Genomic DNA, 16,237 nt, shown 5'->3' with positions numbered 1-16,237 from the left:
CCGAGCTGTTATCAATGACTCTCCATGGAGCTGTGGAAGGGTTTAGCGAAAGCATCTCTGCTGTTTCCATCTTCCTCCCCTCCGGCTGCGCCTGTTGTCTCCATCCTCAATGAATGAAGCTGTAACTATCTGAGGCTCTCCTCCTCCTCCTCCTCCTCCTCCGCCTCTTTTCTCCATCGAGCCTGTCTTCGACCAGCGCGGCCGACCTGGGGGGGAATCCGGGGAAAGGGAGCCGCGGCGCTGCACACCGGCCGACGGACAACCCGCCGCGACGCGCCAACAACATGCTCACCCGGGTCAAGTCCGCCGTGGCCGGGTTCATGGGCGGCATCATGACCGGGGGCAGCTCCGGCGGAGGGGGCAACAGTGGTTCCGAGCTGCCCTTAAAATTCCCATATACGAGACCGCAGTTCCTTGGACTATCCCCGGATGAGATCGAGTGCTCCGCGGACCACATAGCCCGGCCCATCCTCATCTTGAAGGAAACCAGGAGATTACCGTGGGCCACCGGATACGCGGAGTGAGTAACCTGACCTCAGCTGTTTGTCAAAGCGACTCTTTGTTGTGTCACAGATTTCATCACAGTGGCACTTAAATGCACATCCTTTGTGGTCAGCCTTTTGAGGCCTAAATGTTTGCAGGTGTTCATAAACAAAACAGTTTGCGCCTCCTTTTATTGAAATAAAACACTCAAAAAAAAAGGTCTCAAAGCAATGAAAAGCATCGACTCAGGAGCAAGCCTTGCACCTGTTGTGACCCAGACTACATCCACCCCGGACAGCATCCTCTTGCACTGCACTCTCAAACCTTTTATCTGTTTAAATCGCGTGCTGTTAGACGTGGATGACAGCATTCATCCAAAAGGATCACAGCACTCAGATCACAAGCTGCTATTCACGTGCAAGAGGATGATGTAGGCTAACTTCTACCAGCAGCATCTGTGTCAGGCTATTAGTCTACTACTGTGCTGTTTGTGACTAGCAGTGTGCCGGCGTGTGATTGCGTGTTAAAAGCCGTGAAGCAGCAAACAAGCAGGAAGATGCAACCTCACACCGTGGCTCAACTCAAGACTGCTGCGGTTCCCAAGGTATACATGAGTGTGTTGCTTGTCTTTGCTGCCTTTTCAGCATCTACACGGGACATGGATTACCATCTGAGCTCTTGTAAAAGTGTCTCATTTGCAGTTTTGCATGTGCACACACACACACACCCATTAGATCCGCTGTGGATGTTCAAAGACACCCAGGATACTGAGAATCATGCTGAGTCCACGAATATTAACTCTTCTAAAAGTGCAGGACTGCATGAAATGGCTCATGAGGTAGATTTAATCATCACATTTCTGGTTGTACTTCAAATCTCTCTTGATGGGAATGCTAGTTATTAGAAAAATGTTCATGAAGTGCAAAGCGAGATGAAAGTGTGACACCAAATACATGACTGCGGTAATGTATTTATCTTTATTTTATTTATTTATTTGTAGGTGGTGTGAACCTCGAATAGCTGTTAAATAATCTCAGATTGAGGCGTAGTGGACGATTCAACGCTCAAGTTACTTCCACAGTGTGAACGCAAATCTCATTTAATATTGACGTCATACACTATAGACAGCGTTTGACAGAAATAAGATATCTCTGCCACACTACAGTCTGATTGGATTTATGCCACGGTCATCCAAATGGATGAACGATGATGTTTGGAAGCATATTTAATACATCAATCTAATCTAAAGTAATTCTGTGATTTAAAACAACATATGACTATTTAATTACTTTACTCCCCCAGGTATTTAATTGAAGAAAAATCGACAATTATTCATGTTTTTCTTAAAGCCAATTTTTTTTTTTTTTTTTTTTAACATATGCTTGCACAAGAGTCAGTGCTTTGTTTCACTTGTGTGTGAGTTTAATTAGTATTTGATCACATCATGGAGATATCTGCATAGCACACTTTCTGTGTCGATCAATCTTTCTGCAGATCCAACAATTCATATACCGCTTATTTAATTTGAGAGGGAAGCAAATGTTAGAGCCTAACCTTTATATCTGTCAGCAGATTAAATGATGATATCACTGTTTGTGATTTGTATCCATGGTAACAGTTTACCAATGAATCCATAAAGCGATCCATATCAATAAATAGTTAGTTAACGATTTAAAAACAGGTGCATTACGGGACGCGGTTTGCTTAGTGGTTAGGTCGCGCCCCATGTACAGAGGCTACAGTCCTCAAGCGGGCAGCCCGGGTTCAAGTCCGACCTGTGGCTGCTTTCCCACATGTCATTCCCCACTCTCTCTCCTGATTTTCTACTTAATCCACTGTCCAATCAATAAAGCAAAAAGCCGAAAAAATGTATCTTACATGTCGTACCACACAGACCACCTGATACAGGGACAAAAACAAAAGCCTTCCCTACAGTGTAACGGTTCAAGATGTTAAATGTGACAAACACAAGCACGAGTAAACGCCTGTAACAAAAAGGGCCAGAAGTTAGTTTTATATTCTCACATCTTTTTTAGCAGTATTTTACATGACACATGGAAAAGTAATCATATGTGCTCTTTCCAACTCAGCTACCCAAAGTCATTACATCACAGATAAAAAACCTTAACTAAAGCTTTTTCCCCCCTCTCACACAGAAAAATGATAAGACGTAATTCAGAGCAGCTTGGTGCTTTTGTGTTGAAGTGAGAGAGAAAAAAAAAAAGTCTGAAGAATAAGCAGCTTAAAAAAGTATCACTTGATCAAATTATTCCTCACTGTATCCGTTTCCGGCCTTTTATCACACAATTCTATTTTAAGATGACACTCTGGAGTTGTGGAAGTTTTTGTGTGTAGTGTGTGTGGTTAGTATTTTACAATAAGATTCATATAACCTTGAATAACGAACAAATACAGAGCCAATTCCTTATGAAGTAGATAAATATAAGATTAGTATGCCAGTGTAGATTATAATTAGAGTACATTGTCAGGATGTTTTCTGTGTGTCTACATCCCTTTAAGGCTACATCAATACTGAATCATTCATATATTTTTGCAACCTTGTAAAGAAAAGCAGTGTATCAGTGCAAATGCATAATTACTTTATTAGGAACATATTAGTAGAATTCATTTCTTGACCCAATAATTAAGCGAAACCTTCCTTTCTCTCTCTCTTTCTCTCTCTCTACTTCGACTCACTGATGATACTCAGAACAGGCATGTCTCTCTGGGACTCCGGTGTGGATAATGAGTTCATTTCGTGTCAGCTTTTAATCTGTAATTAAAGACTCCCGAGTTGTCATTACAGCAGTCGTTTCGGCTTTTGGCTTCTTTTTTTTTTTCTACCTCTGTGGAATAAAGGTTAATCCAAGACAATCCAAAAGTCATTCAGTCGAATCTTTTGTTTTAGTGCTAATAATCAACTGCTAGCACAACTACAGCTACTGTAACATCAACTGCATTATGGGAGTAACGCTTTTGAAAAAAATCAAGAACACAATAGCAAACGTGTCAAGAAAGGTTGAAGTTTGAGTGTGTTTGTTGGCTCTAATGTAAACTGCAAATGTTAGCATATCCAACTAGCTTGCAACCTAGCAGTAACTAAATGTTACTAACAAGGCATACCAGTAGTTTAAAAAGCTTTGGTTGCAAAAGCACATTGACTATGAGGCCTTCTTTCGGCAAGTTGGCCTTAGTGCTAACAAATGTGCTGCGTACAGCTAGCTGCTAGGTCCTTCCCTTTATTTGAGCTAGTTCACTTCAGCAACCCCAACCAAACCCTGTTCCCTAGGATGGTATTAGGTGTGTTTGAAAACAATGTCGTTTTCAGGAGTTTTGTGCAAGTGTGAAAGCACCATAAGACTCTTGAACGGTGCATTATATCTTCCAAAATTGTCATTTTAAACTGAATATGTTCCATTTTTAATGATCTGCCTAAAAGGCCCATTAGATTTAAACATGTTAGAAGTCATCTAAACTTCTTTTTTGCTACATTTTATTCAAACTCTCCCATTTTCTGGGTTGTCTTTCTTCTCTCTTGTATTCAGGTGCAATCACGACCAAACGCCTGAACAAAAAGAACTACATTTGTACATTTTAAAAGTCTTTTTTTTTGGGGGTGTTTTTTTGCATTCAACCCTTGTTGTTTTTTTTTTTTTTTTTTTTTTTTGTAATTGCTCCTTTGATGTGACGAGTTAACCAGAGGCAAAGCTGTGAACCATTGTGCCTCACCAAACAATAATCCACATCCTTCAGGCCAGTGTCTGGCCCAGAATCTACTGCCAGGGGTAGAGAAACAAAGAGGTTATTAGATGTCTGACAATGGAGGGGAAAATTAGGTTTTGTTCCTAATGGGAGGAAAGCTAATTGTTCCGAATACAACAAAAAAATGTGATTGGCAAGGAAATGAAATGACTGTGATTTTTTTTTTTTTTTTGTGTAAATGCTGAAACGAGGACAAATTAGATGTGAGAGCACTTTGAACCACACGCACAAAAGCACCAGCTGCACCTAGCAGGAAGGAGCACCGAATGATTCCACTATTGATTAAACCCATTAAATGCATTGTAGTCATGAAGAATGGGGACTGTTTTTGCTAATACTTTTCACATTCAGATTTCAGACTTTGATAGAAGTATGTTTGCAAAAATAAGTAGGACACAATCACACACACACACACACACACACACACACAAACGCACACACACACACACACACACACACACACACACACACACACACACACACACACAAACGCACACACAGCCAGGCCGACAAGGCTGCCTGCACTTCTAAACATCTACAAGCTCCGAAGTGGTGAATGCGTCACAGTGTTTTATGACTGTAATAACTCAGAGGGCATTTTCCATTGTAATTAGCGTTGTAGTGGATACAGTATTAGGTTTCAAAAGCAGAGCCAGGTTATTACAGTGCAGACCAGCCCTCTGGACATAATAGCTTTTATACAAGGCATGCAATGCTGAATAACACATAACCTGTGTAGTTTTGAACCTGGAGCCCCTCTGATACCAAAAGACACACATTGACTATCAGCTCAGTTGGTAACATAAAGTCCTTGGTGCAATTTATTAGAGTATTTTTTACATGTAGTCCATCAAAAGTGACAGTGATGTGTGCATTTTTTTGTTATAAGTGTGCAAACATTTATAGTGCAGGTTTAAGATTTTAATACAGATACATTTATGTGTCCTCTGATGGATTATTTTCTGCACCATCAAACTTCTGTCTCTTTTCTCTCTCTTGGAAACCAGAGAGAGGGTGTGCACAAAAGGTGCAGTGAAACAGATATAAACGGCTCTCTATCTCTTTTCGTATTCTTTTCAAATACGATACTAAGTGTGATTTTTTTCGGGCCTTCTATCTTTCCCTTTCCATCAAAAGATGATCAAACGTGCGAGGCAGAGAAGCAGACCGTGATGCAGCCTCCACAGAAAACATCCACAGTCTGTGTCTATAAATAGACATGCCAATTTCTTTTTCACAACAGCCTCCAGAGATGTCTGTCTGTCAGTCTCATTGGATTTGTCTATACGCGCTTGTTTTTTTTTTCCATTCTTTATTTTAAGCTCCATTACATTGGTTGTTATTCAGCAGGTTTAGCGGCCGTTGGGACGACAGGGAAAAATATGAGGGCAAGCCAAAAAAAGCTGCGACCCAAAATGAACAAAAACATTAGGCCTGTTCCCTCAAAAACATCCCATTTGAATTGGATTGGTTTGGTAAGTGGACTTGAGCTTGTTTAGCGCTTTTCTATTCTTCTGACTCCTCAACACAAAAGTGTAAGACTGATTGAAATATTCAGCCATCGAGCTATCATACTGAATGTCATGTTTTTAAACTCTCTCTCTCTTTATGATTTCAAACCAACCAAAAAGAATGACATTAACAGATACGGCATGTTATGCACTAAAGTTTCATACTGGACAGTTTGTAAAAGAGGTAAATCCATCATTTAGACCATATTCACAGAAAAAACAGTACAAAGTTAAACTCAATAAATAAATGAATATAATGTACTGTATGACATATCCACGATTCGTTAACAATGTGTGGTGTCAAATCAAATGTGGTGAATTTTTTAAAGATTTTTGTACTCTCAAATGCCCATCTCCATTGTATACTGTTGGAAGCTTCTTGTATTGGTAGAATGAGTTACACTTAAAAGCAGCATTGGGGGCGCCAGTAGCCTAGTGGTTAGTGTGCACGCACCATGTACGACAGATATAGTCCTCCAAGCGAGCGGCCGGGGTTCAAAGCGAGCGGCCCTTCCTATTGGTCATTCCCCACACTCTCTCTCCCCGATTTCTGATTCTATCCTATCTCTAAATTAAGGCATGAAAGCCCCCCCAAAAAAACTTTAAGAAAAGCAGCGTTAACAAATTGTATGAAACGCTAAAGTCTAAACGGTATATAAATATGGACATTCAATGCAAACCTTATGAAGTCATTTTGTGTCTGTCCTTCATCACTATTGGGTTTTCTTTTCTCTTGTATACCATAAGAGGTCTGCCTGCTTAAACAAGGTACAAAAGATGAAAAGGTAACACACAAAGACACATACTGCTTTGGGCGTGTACATACAGTCACACACACCAACAAACACTTTTAATTCACCCAGCAGCAGCAGCAGCAGCAGCAGCAGCCGTCCTGTTGCATCAGCTGAGCAGGACCACAAACAAGCTCTCCTGTTTGATCTTCATTAGGAACACGAGCTGCACACGAAGCGAGCACAGTGTGCAGATTCAAAACCTCAGGCTGTGGCTCGGACTAATTGTTGTGATCCTGCAGTGAGCCGTAATGACCATGAAAGACTTCTGCACTGTTTCATCCAACAAAAAGCGTCTGATGTTGGATATATATATATATATTTTTTTTTTTTTACAGCTTGTTCCGGATCACAGATGTCAGACTTTGAAATTATAGCAAGTGATGCATCGGTTGCTTGTAGCAACACCGTTACAGAAATAAAGAAAAAGTTCCAGGAGTGTGCGGGCCAGATGATTTGTATATAATTAGACCTATGAATGGCTGAAAAGAATTCAAAGCCCAGAGTATGAGTCAACCTGTGTGTGCCCTGTGTGTTTCAGGGTGATTAATGCAGGTAAGAGTGCTCTGAATGAGGACCAGGCCTGCTGCGAGGTGGTAGTCGCACGAAGGAGGCCAATGAGCTACTGCCCCCCCTCCACACCAAGCAAGACCCCCACGGCCAAGAGGCGCAACTCCCTGCCCAACGGAGAGGGTCTGCGTATGGAGCACGGCATGCTGGGAGAGGTAAGACAGTACAAGAAATGACGCAGTCTGTTTAATGAATGAATACCAAAGGGTGTACATACATGATGCATTCATGAACAGTTTAGTTTACAGGCATACAGGTACACATGAAGCAGTGACCTAACTAGTGCAGCTACTCAGCAGTTAAGAGTTGTATGGAAGAATTATTGGGATGTCTTTTACAAATGGATCTGCGCCAACAGACGGTTCATTTTAAAAAACAAGGGACACCGTCTGACATCTTAGAAACAATTTCCTTTTTTTTTTCTTTCAACAAATGTGCTCCATACAATCCAGAATCAGACAGGACAGTAACTTTACAAGCCAAGCCACGACTTTACACGTTATGACAGTTTCAAACAAACGTCTAATTAGATTTTAAAGAGGATGTGATTCATTTTTAATTACCCCAACATCAAAGTTCAACTGCAATACGGCATCGTCATCATATCTTGGGGAAGTGCTTTTTCTTCTCTAGCTCACATCTGTGTCCTGTTCTCGTGAACCTCATATCTTAGAAATGGTTGGAATAAATATGTGCAAATTCGTCACAAATGCCATAGCAGGACTCAAGGATGAACTGATCGGAGATGTGAGGTTAAAAGTTAAGGTGACTGAGCCGTCATGTCTGACCCATCCTCGGTTGCCCAATAAAACTGTTCTCACAGGAAGCAGAAAGGGTTACTGAGTCAGTGATGTCATTTGGGAGGATGTTCAGACATCACTAGTTTCCAGGGTTCCACCCTGTGATCTGTGTGGGAAGGTGTTCGATCAGGGAATAGTGAGCTCATTCTGAGTGATTAGAGACCAGTAACCATTGTGGATTTATTTTAGTCACAGCACACTGTTTAGTCACATAAAATGTAACAACACCTTAGCTGAAATTACCGCAGAAAAATGAACATTCAGGTAATAACCAGCGGAGTGTGTGATGGCAGAGACGCTACCAAGGTGTGAGCCCCATGTGCTGTTCCTGCTCAGATGAACAAATCAAGAGAGAAGGAGGTTGGACCTCTGGTGCTCCCTTGCATCAACTGGACAAAATGAGTCATGATGTTTTTCTCCCGGGTTGATCCTCTCAGCGATGACTCACAGATACTACAAGTTCAGCTATAGTAGCATTAGTCATGTAGCTTCATGTTTTCTTGATCAAATTATTTTGAAAAAAAAGTTTTCAAAAATGACAGCACGATGAGCCGGAGAAGGATTTTTGCAAACATCATCATCATCATTCAGACAAATTTGAGTATTTGAGGTCATTTCCAGGAGGATCCTTTTTGTCCTCAGAAGGATATCTCATCTTTTTTTTTTTTGGACTGACTCCTAACACCCTGCTTGTCTTGGATCGTACGAGTGTAGGACTGCCTGGCTGTATTTGTTCACAGCTGGGGGAGTGATGCAGTTATGCTGTTGTGCTGGTCCTGTGTGTATCCTACAGATTTTCCTCTGAGCGTGTCCAGTGTGGGGAAACAGGCTCAGCATAATTGCTACGCCATTAGAAAGAAAGACATCGTCAATGTTCAGTTTGGATGATGTCCATTAGACAGAATGGGAATTACTTCTTCCATCTATAGACTTATTATTTCATATTGGGGTGTGGTCAGAGGCGCTGCTTTGTCAAGAGGCAAGGCAGGCAACTGCTTTGGGCCCCAGGCCAGTAGTGGACCCCCAAGAGCTGAGAAACCTTAAATCACAGCAGTTCCTCAAAATGTGCAAATTCTGCAATGACAGTAGAAAACCTTCCTAAGGGGGCCCCATCTGAACGCACTTACTCTTTATGCCCTGCTAGTTGTCCCATGCACTATTGCTGTGAAAACCAGAGTTTGTCAATGAAAGTTATTGAAGGAAAATGAAGAGGAATTATCTTTGTAGGAGTGAAAAATAATAATGAACCCCAATATTCTCCAGAATCGCCTAGAACTGGGCGTGGTCGAGGTTAGGACAGATGTTTCTCCTGTCTGTTTGTTTGTATGTGGATGAGTCAAGAAGCGTCTTGAGTTCAGGGATATGTCAAAAGTTTGGCGATTTCTGTGGCACATTCCATACTCGAGGATTTATGACAAGAAGTCAATTCCACTGTGAGAAGGGGATTAAGAATTCTGCTGTCTCTGATTTGAGGGGCTTGTGAAGTATTTTGGGCCTTAGAAAAAGTAATATTCAAGATACAGAGGTCATCTTGGGGTCAAATTTAAGCTCGGGAAGTTTTGTAATAATGAAGCTGTGATATTGAACATGAAGAGCACACAGCCTTTATTTCGTCTTTTAGTAAATTATGTGGATACTTCAAAAGTTGAATGGCAGCAACTTCCAGAATGTACTTAATTTAATTCTTACATTTATAATTTTGACTAAAAAATGTTTATTAAGATATGTTTTTGGGGTCCTAAGACCAAACAGCCCAAATTGAGAGTGGTCATGATGAAGTATGATGTAAGTATGTTTATTCAACATGTGTCTGCAGGACAGTGAAGGGCTTGTGTTCCATTACTGGGCCTTGTTCGATGGCCACGCTGGTTCAGGTGCAGCAGTCGTCGCCTCCCGCCTGCTGCAGCACCACATCGCCTGCCAGCTCCAGGCCGTCATCGAGATCCTGCGAAACCTCGCCTCCCTGCCCCCGACTATCATGGGCGAGGAGCCCGACAACAACCCCTACCTCCAAGGAAACACCCCGGGCCCCCACAGAGGCCTGACTCGTGCCGCTTCGCTGCGCGGGGCCACAGGTCCATCCGGTCCCCCCTGCAGCACCCCGCCTCCGCCACGGTTCTTCACCGAGAAGAAGATCCAGCACGAGAGCCTGGTGATAGGAGCCATAGAGAACGCCTTCAAAGAGATGGTGAGAGACAGGTGCAAGGTCCTGATTTGATTCTAGTTTACGTAACCTGATCTGTCCTGAAAGCTGCACACTCACTTTAAGTCAGGCGAGAGAAACAGTGGATAGAGGAGGAAATCAAGGAGAGAGAGAGAGAGAGAGTGGGGGATGACATGCAGGAAAGGAGCCACAAGTTGGATTCAAACCTGGGCCGCCCGCAAGACCACAGCCTCTATACATGGGCGCTCTAACCACTGTGCTCAAACTAATATTTATTGCAGCCCTGACAAAAATTCAATCTCAATGAATTACAGGGAAAAAAATGGGTCGATGATTGAGCACTTCAAAAGCTTTGAATTATTAAAATAATTAGGATGATAGCGTGCTGATGATTAGAAAAATAAATACATAAGAGACGGTGATTTCACCTGTAGAAATATATCTTGGCATTCACTTGATAAATCGTCCATTAATGATATAGAGTAGTTTGATTTGCACGAGACACACATGGACTTATTTCACCATGTTTTCAGTTTTTTCTAGTTTTAAATACACGACATGTCAACTGTACATTTAGTGTGATTGTAAATAACATTTGCAATTAGTAAAGGAGCCACCAGTTTGTAGATTAACAAAGAGAAACATGTATTGCTGAGTTCTTTCTTGTGTTTGCTGCACTTACTCACTGATTTTCTAACCTGAGGGACTAAAGGCAAACATATCCCCCCCTCCCCCCTCCCCATACACTTTACAGACATGCACACAAAAGCTATTCTTAGTACACAACCTTTATCGTCTCCATACACAGTTTAGTAAGACCTTTAAATCCTGGCTGAATGTCACTCTGCTGAACAGATCACCGTGGATTTCTAAGTTATCAAATGTATCTAGATGTATTTATGTCACTATTAAACTGTATGTGTCCTTAACCTGACAGTATCTGAATATGTTATCCAAAAAAGGGAACAGATTTTTTAAAATGTTTTTTGTAATTCCTTCAAAAAAAACTAAATCTACCCAGTGTTACCACTAGATGGCGATATAAAACAGCCCACACTGGATCTTGCGGATACCCAGATTTTAAAGGTCACTATAGCTCCTCTCAGATCAACACTTTCCCACAGGGAAAAGAAGCATTTTTACACTTTGCTGGTCATTCTTTTAAGGAGAATTAAATGTTATCAGTTAGAAACAGAGTCCTTCATAGAGTACAATCATTACACATACAAAACAGTGTTTACAGCAGGATTTATGAAAGACTGTGTGTGGCTGTAATTGTGAAATGCTTAAAATGGAGATAAAACTTTAAGGGAGAAGTGAAGAAGTGACATCTTTAGAATTGAATTTTGTGAAATATGAAGACTTTTGTGCAGCTAAATATCTGCATGAACAACCCATATTAAAGGGTGTTGAATCTTGACGTGCAAAGTCAGGAAACAAAGCCTTCTCACATTTCACTGTCTGAATTAATCATGCACAGCAAGGTCTTGTGTACTGACATGTGGTCAACAAGAGGTCCAGGTTAAACCGATCGATTCGTCAATAGTCTGCCATGCCGCCCACACATCGTCTGGCTTCTTTTTTTTTTAAAAGTTGATCAGATTGTCTTTGTCTTGCCTGCTGCTTACTTTCTGTCTTTGATCATTTGTGCATGTGTGGGCTGCATGCAGTTTGGAGGTTGACTTTACTGACCCTTCTTAATTTTCATGTCACATGTGGGTGGATGTGGGCATTCTTAAAGATTGCATCTGTTGTCTTTCTTAGCGAGGCGTCATTAAAGATTGACAATCTCTCTCTCTCCTCAGGACGCTCAGATTGAGAAGGAGAAACAAGCCTATAATGTGACAGGAGGATGCACGGCTCTATCTGTGGTTTACCTCCTGGGGAAACTATATGTAGGCAACGCAGGTGACAGCAGGTGTGTATGCAAACGTTGTGTCCTCGTAATAACTGGTCTGGGAAAAGTAGAATCGGATCAAAATGAATTATGGTAGTTGAAAGGAAATCTTTTTCCTCCCTCTTGCGAATATTGAGCCATTCATTCTGAAAGTTTGAGCCAATCATGTGGTTTGCCTTCGCACGACTTGTCAAACTTTTTTTCTGTATTGTCTGCAGGGCCATCATCATTAGAAATAATGAAATCATTCCCATGTCGACAGAGTTCACACCAGAGTCAGAACGACAGCGGCTCCAGTTCCTGGTAAGAAAACTTTGACACAGAAATAGAGAGAAAGTGTCTTTTTTAAGAAGGCGAGGCAAATGTATTAATATTGTCCATGTCAGCAACAAGGCAATTCAAAGTGGTTCACACAGGACATCAAAAGCATCAAGACAAAGGGGGGGGGGGGGACATTACAAATCCCTAAAACAAACCATAACCAGTCAAAGAGAAGATTAAATATGACCAGATATGATGTCAAACAATAAGATCTAGAAGAAATAAGACATTAAGCAAAAAAAAGACATGAAAAGTCGTTATCTTATCTGCTCAGCTCACAGGTAGGGGCCTAATATGTGAGATATCTACTGAATGAAATCATAAAATGTGCTTACTATATAATCAGACATTAAGGAAACGTGCTATGTTGAAGTGCTGGCTTCTCTGACAACAATGTAGCATTCTACGTTTCAGTTCCGGTCCTGAATGCTTTGTATTTGTTTTGACTAGAGAAGATAGGCGGTTTTAAGACACACCCACACGGCCATTTTTTTCTAATAAGCTCCACGACCAGAAATGCTGTCACAAGGAAATTAGAAACTAGGATCAATATTGAAGATGATTTTAGATAAGTGGAGAGAGGTCAGAATGCAGAAAGCTTTCAATACTGATGCAGAGCTGGCTAAACACTGAAGCTTCCGTGTCGCCGATTTTGCAACCCGAGTGCCCATCAACTCTAGGGAGGAGGGAGCAGGAGAGAGCGCTCTTCCAGAGGAGCTGTGTGTGTGTGACCACGCCCCTCTGGAAGAGCTTGTGTGGCTCAGGCTTCCTCGCTCCATGCCTAATTGTTTACAGTGATAAGGTAGACTCAGAGGGCAGAACAAACACCTGGCTGTGGGAGTGTCACCCATCTGGGGGAGGGGCTACTGCCCTTTGTGATGTCACGAAGGGGGAAAACTGCAAACTGCCTGTTTGAGCACACATTTTCTGAAAAGTGGAGCAGGCAGAAGACGGAGAGGATGGACTTGAGGGGGGTTGGATCTGTAAAGGAAAATGCAGTAACAGGTTGCCAGAGTTATAGGAAATATTAAAGGTTATTAACAAACACCATCTCTATTAAATAGTGTATCCACCAGAAAGCAATGGAAGGTTTAAGACTGTGTGGAAATTGAATTCTCATTACTGATACGACTCACATTTTCTTCCTTTTTTTTGAACAATAATTAAGCTTTTTTTTTTTTTTAAACCTATCACCTCAACTTCTTTTTGCACCTGAGAATTTCCACAGCCTTGGAAAATGTAATAGTTTCATACTCTCCCAATGTTTGAAATAATTGGAAGAATAAGATAGATGGCTGACAGTATATAATCTGAATTTTTTAACGCTCCACTATCATATTATCTGCCTCAAAATTCAAGTCAGACTCCAGGGTTAGGTGACATCGGGGGAGGGGATAAAAAGTGATGGCAGCTGACTTTAATTCGATCTGCAAATCTGCCACACATTTATCCGCCTGAGTGACTTGAAGGCCGTCATTTTCCGTCCTCCAGGGTTTCATGCAGCCTCACCTGTTAGGAAATGAGTTCACGCACCTGGAATTTCCCCGGAGAGTTCAGAGAAAGGAGGTGGGCAAGAGGATGCTCTACAGAGATTTCACCATGAAAGGATGGTAAGTCTTTTACACACTTATTTTCACCCAGACAAAAGACCCCTGCATCCTCTAATCACTGCCACAGACTTCCGTTCCCTCCTCTTTCGCTGCTTTCACTGTTTCTCTTCCACTGTGACAGCTGAGAGAACCAGCAGGGAGCTAATGAGGGAGCAAGCCTAACCTATATGATCTAATGATACAGCAGGGACGGTCCTATATGTGGTGCTATGTGGGTTAGCGATGCACCATGCTGTCTGACTGTGGCTGTAGCAGAAGCCAGTAATGAGACACACTCACTCACTGACACACACAGAGACTCATACTGCACAGGACAGTGTGCACTGTGTTGGTTGATGTATATTTCACTATAAGACTTCACCTCAGGAGCAGAAATATACCAGCCAGGATGTTCCACTGCAGATGCTACTGTTATGTTTTCTCATTTCATCCAAACAAGGAAGAACTGTAGAGTGGTGCTGTCAGCATTAGTTAATCACAATCAATTAAAAGGTCTGAATGAAAGTCTTCTAATCACATGCTATTGTGTCCCTTAAGGTGCACCGTGCATAAGCCTCTACACAGTGTATCCATGTAGTCACAGTGATGGAAAAGAACGATGCTGCTGCAAAACACATTAAAAAAAAAATATCAGACAGCTCAGCTGACGAGTCAAAGTAATATCCACCTTGTGACACCAAACATTTCCCTTTTTCCCCCATTCCTGTTTTCATTTGTTTTTTGATCAGTAAGGAGTTAATGTCTTAACCTTACTGGAAGGTCCTTACATTATCTCAAAATAAAAGCAGGTTTGTGTCAGGGGGGGGAGATTGGGACGCAGGTGCGGACCCAGGCATCTCAAAGTTATCCCAAAAGGATAACCATAAAATCGCAATAGTGATAGATCAGAAAGGGGAGGAAAAAAAAAACTGTATAGAGCCACAACAAGCTTCCTAAACTGCACAGAAAATGATTCACTAAACCACTGCTGCCAAGCAGCTGACTCAAAATCAAAATTGTCCAGGAGACCCAGAAAACACTAACGAAAAGCAAAGGCTCTGGGAGACCGGCAATGGAAATCTAATATAAAGTTCTTAGTTTGTGTTTATATATACACACAGACAATGACAGAAAACACATTAGAACCTCTGAAGGTGAGATAATGAGTCAGCACAGAACACTGGAGACTGCAGAGTTTATACCCCACACCTGAGCTTAATCAGAGCCAATCAGTGACACACACACACACACCTGACTGCAGTGAGTTGATTCTCTCACTGAGTAGAAAGAGTGAGTGCCCTCACAGGTTTGATTTAAACAGCAAATAATGTACTCTCAGCTTAAGACATTACAAAAATTTAAAATAAAAGCCTCACAATTTAGAATTTCAAACTTCCCAATTAAAATGTGCTTTATCGCGATTAAGTATTGAAATTCAGCTGATTAATTGCGATTAAATGTAATCGTTTGACAGCCTTACTTTAGAGTCATTTAAATGACCGGGTATTGTTTTGAAAAGTTCGACACTGGCTGTTGCGTTAGTGATAAGAAAAGTTTTTTTAAAAGCTAATTTTTGTGACAAATAAACAAGCTCATGTTTTAAACTGCAGTTTTCTTTTTTACACATGCAGGAGATTTTTAAAAAACTAACTGAAATCTATATAGCATTTATATGGATGTGGACTTTGTCTGTCTGTATGAGTTGTATTAAAGTGTTCTTCATTCAGGAAATGAACTGAATGCCTGGGTATTGTATAACCCCAATCCCTAAAAAGTAAGGCGGTTTTGTAAGATGTTAACAAAAACAGAATGTGATGATCTGTGAAACATTGAAACCAGCACAAAGACATGTCCAATATTGAAACTGAGAAATGTCATTGTTTTGTTTTTTTTAAATGATACGCCCACTTTGAATTTAATGCCAACAAAAAGAAGTCGAGATAGTGACAACAGAAGACGGGAAAAGTTGTGAAACACCTGATGGAATATCTCACAGTTCAAAGGTTAAACCGGGTCAGTAACATGATTGGGTAAAAGAAGAGCATCGAGAGAGTCCTTCTGAAGTTAAGATGGGGAGGGAAGCAGCACTTTGTGAAACCTACAGTCAGGTTAAACTTGGTCAGAGATGAAAGACTGCACTGGTGAATAGTGAAACACTAAGGATATTGTTGTTTCACAAGGAATTTGCTTCAGTGCATGAAGGACTTTTCACAAGGGACTAGGCCAACGACCATTATTAAGTCACTGTGAACGTCACCTCCTCAAATGGCTCTGTATTTAAAACACACATGATCCTCTCGTGGACTTCACATGAGCTTTAGGAAGACTTCTAAAGACTTGTCCGTGAAC

At 41.3% G+C, this 16,237-nt stretch overlaps 1 protein-coding gene across 1 annotated transcript in view; it reads left to right on the top strand.

Annotated features, from left to right (window-relative positions):
* The window catches only part of LOC132956185 (protein phosphatase 1H-like), a 28,833-nt gene continuing 12,596 nt past the window's right edge, over window positions 1-16,237 (top strand). Inside the window, exons 1-6 of the mRNA XM_061029465.1 lie at window positions 1-520; window positions 7,089-7,272; window positions 9,734-10,105; window positions 11,887-11,999; window positions 12,197-12,281; window positions 13,791-13,909. Coding sequence (XP_060885448.1) covers window positions 285-520; window positions 7,089-7,272; window positions 9,734-10,105; window positions 11,887-11,999; window positions 12,197-12,281; window positions 13,791-13,909 — 1,109 coding nt within the window. The 5' untranslated portion in view covers window positions 1-284. The remainder of the gene's footprint in view (window positions 521-7,088; window positions 7,273-9,733; window positions 10,106-11,886; window positions 12,000-12,196; window positions 12,282-13,790; window positions 13,910-16,237) is intronic.

This window comes from Labrus mixtus, chromosome 22 (genome assembly GCF_963584025.1).
Source record: "Labrus mixtus chromosome 22, fLabMix1.1, whole genome shotgun sequence".
Lineage (NCBI taxonomy): Eukaryota > Metazoa > Chordata > Actinopteri > Labriformes > Labridae > Labrus > Labrus mixtus.
This window is presented reverse-complemented; position numbering and strand designations above follow the sequence as displayed.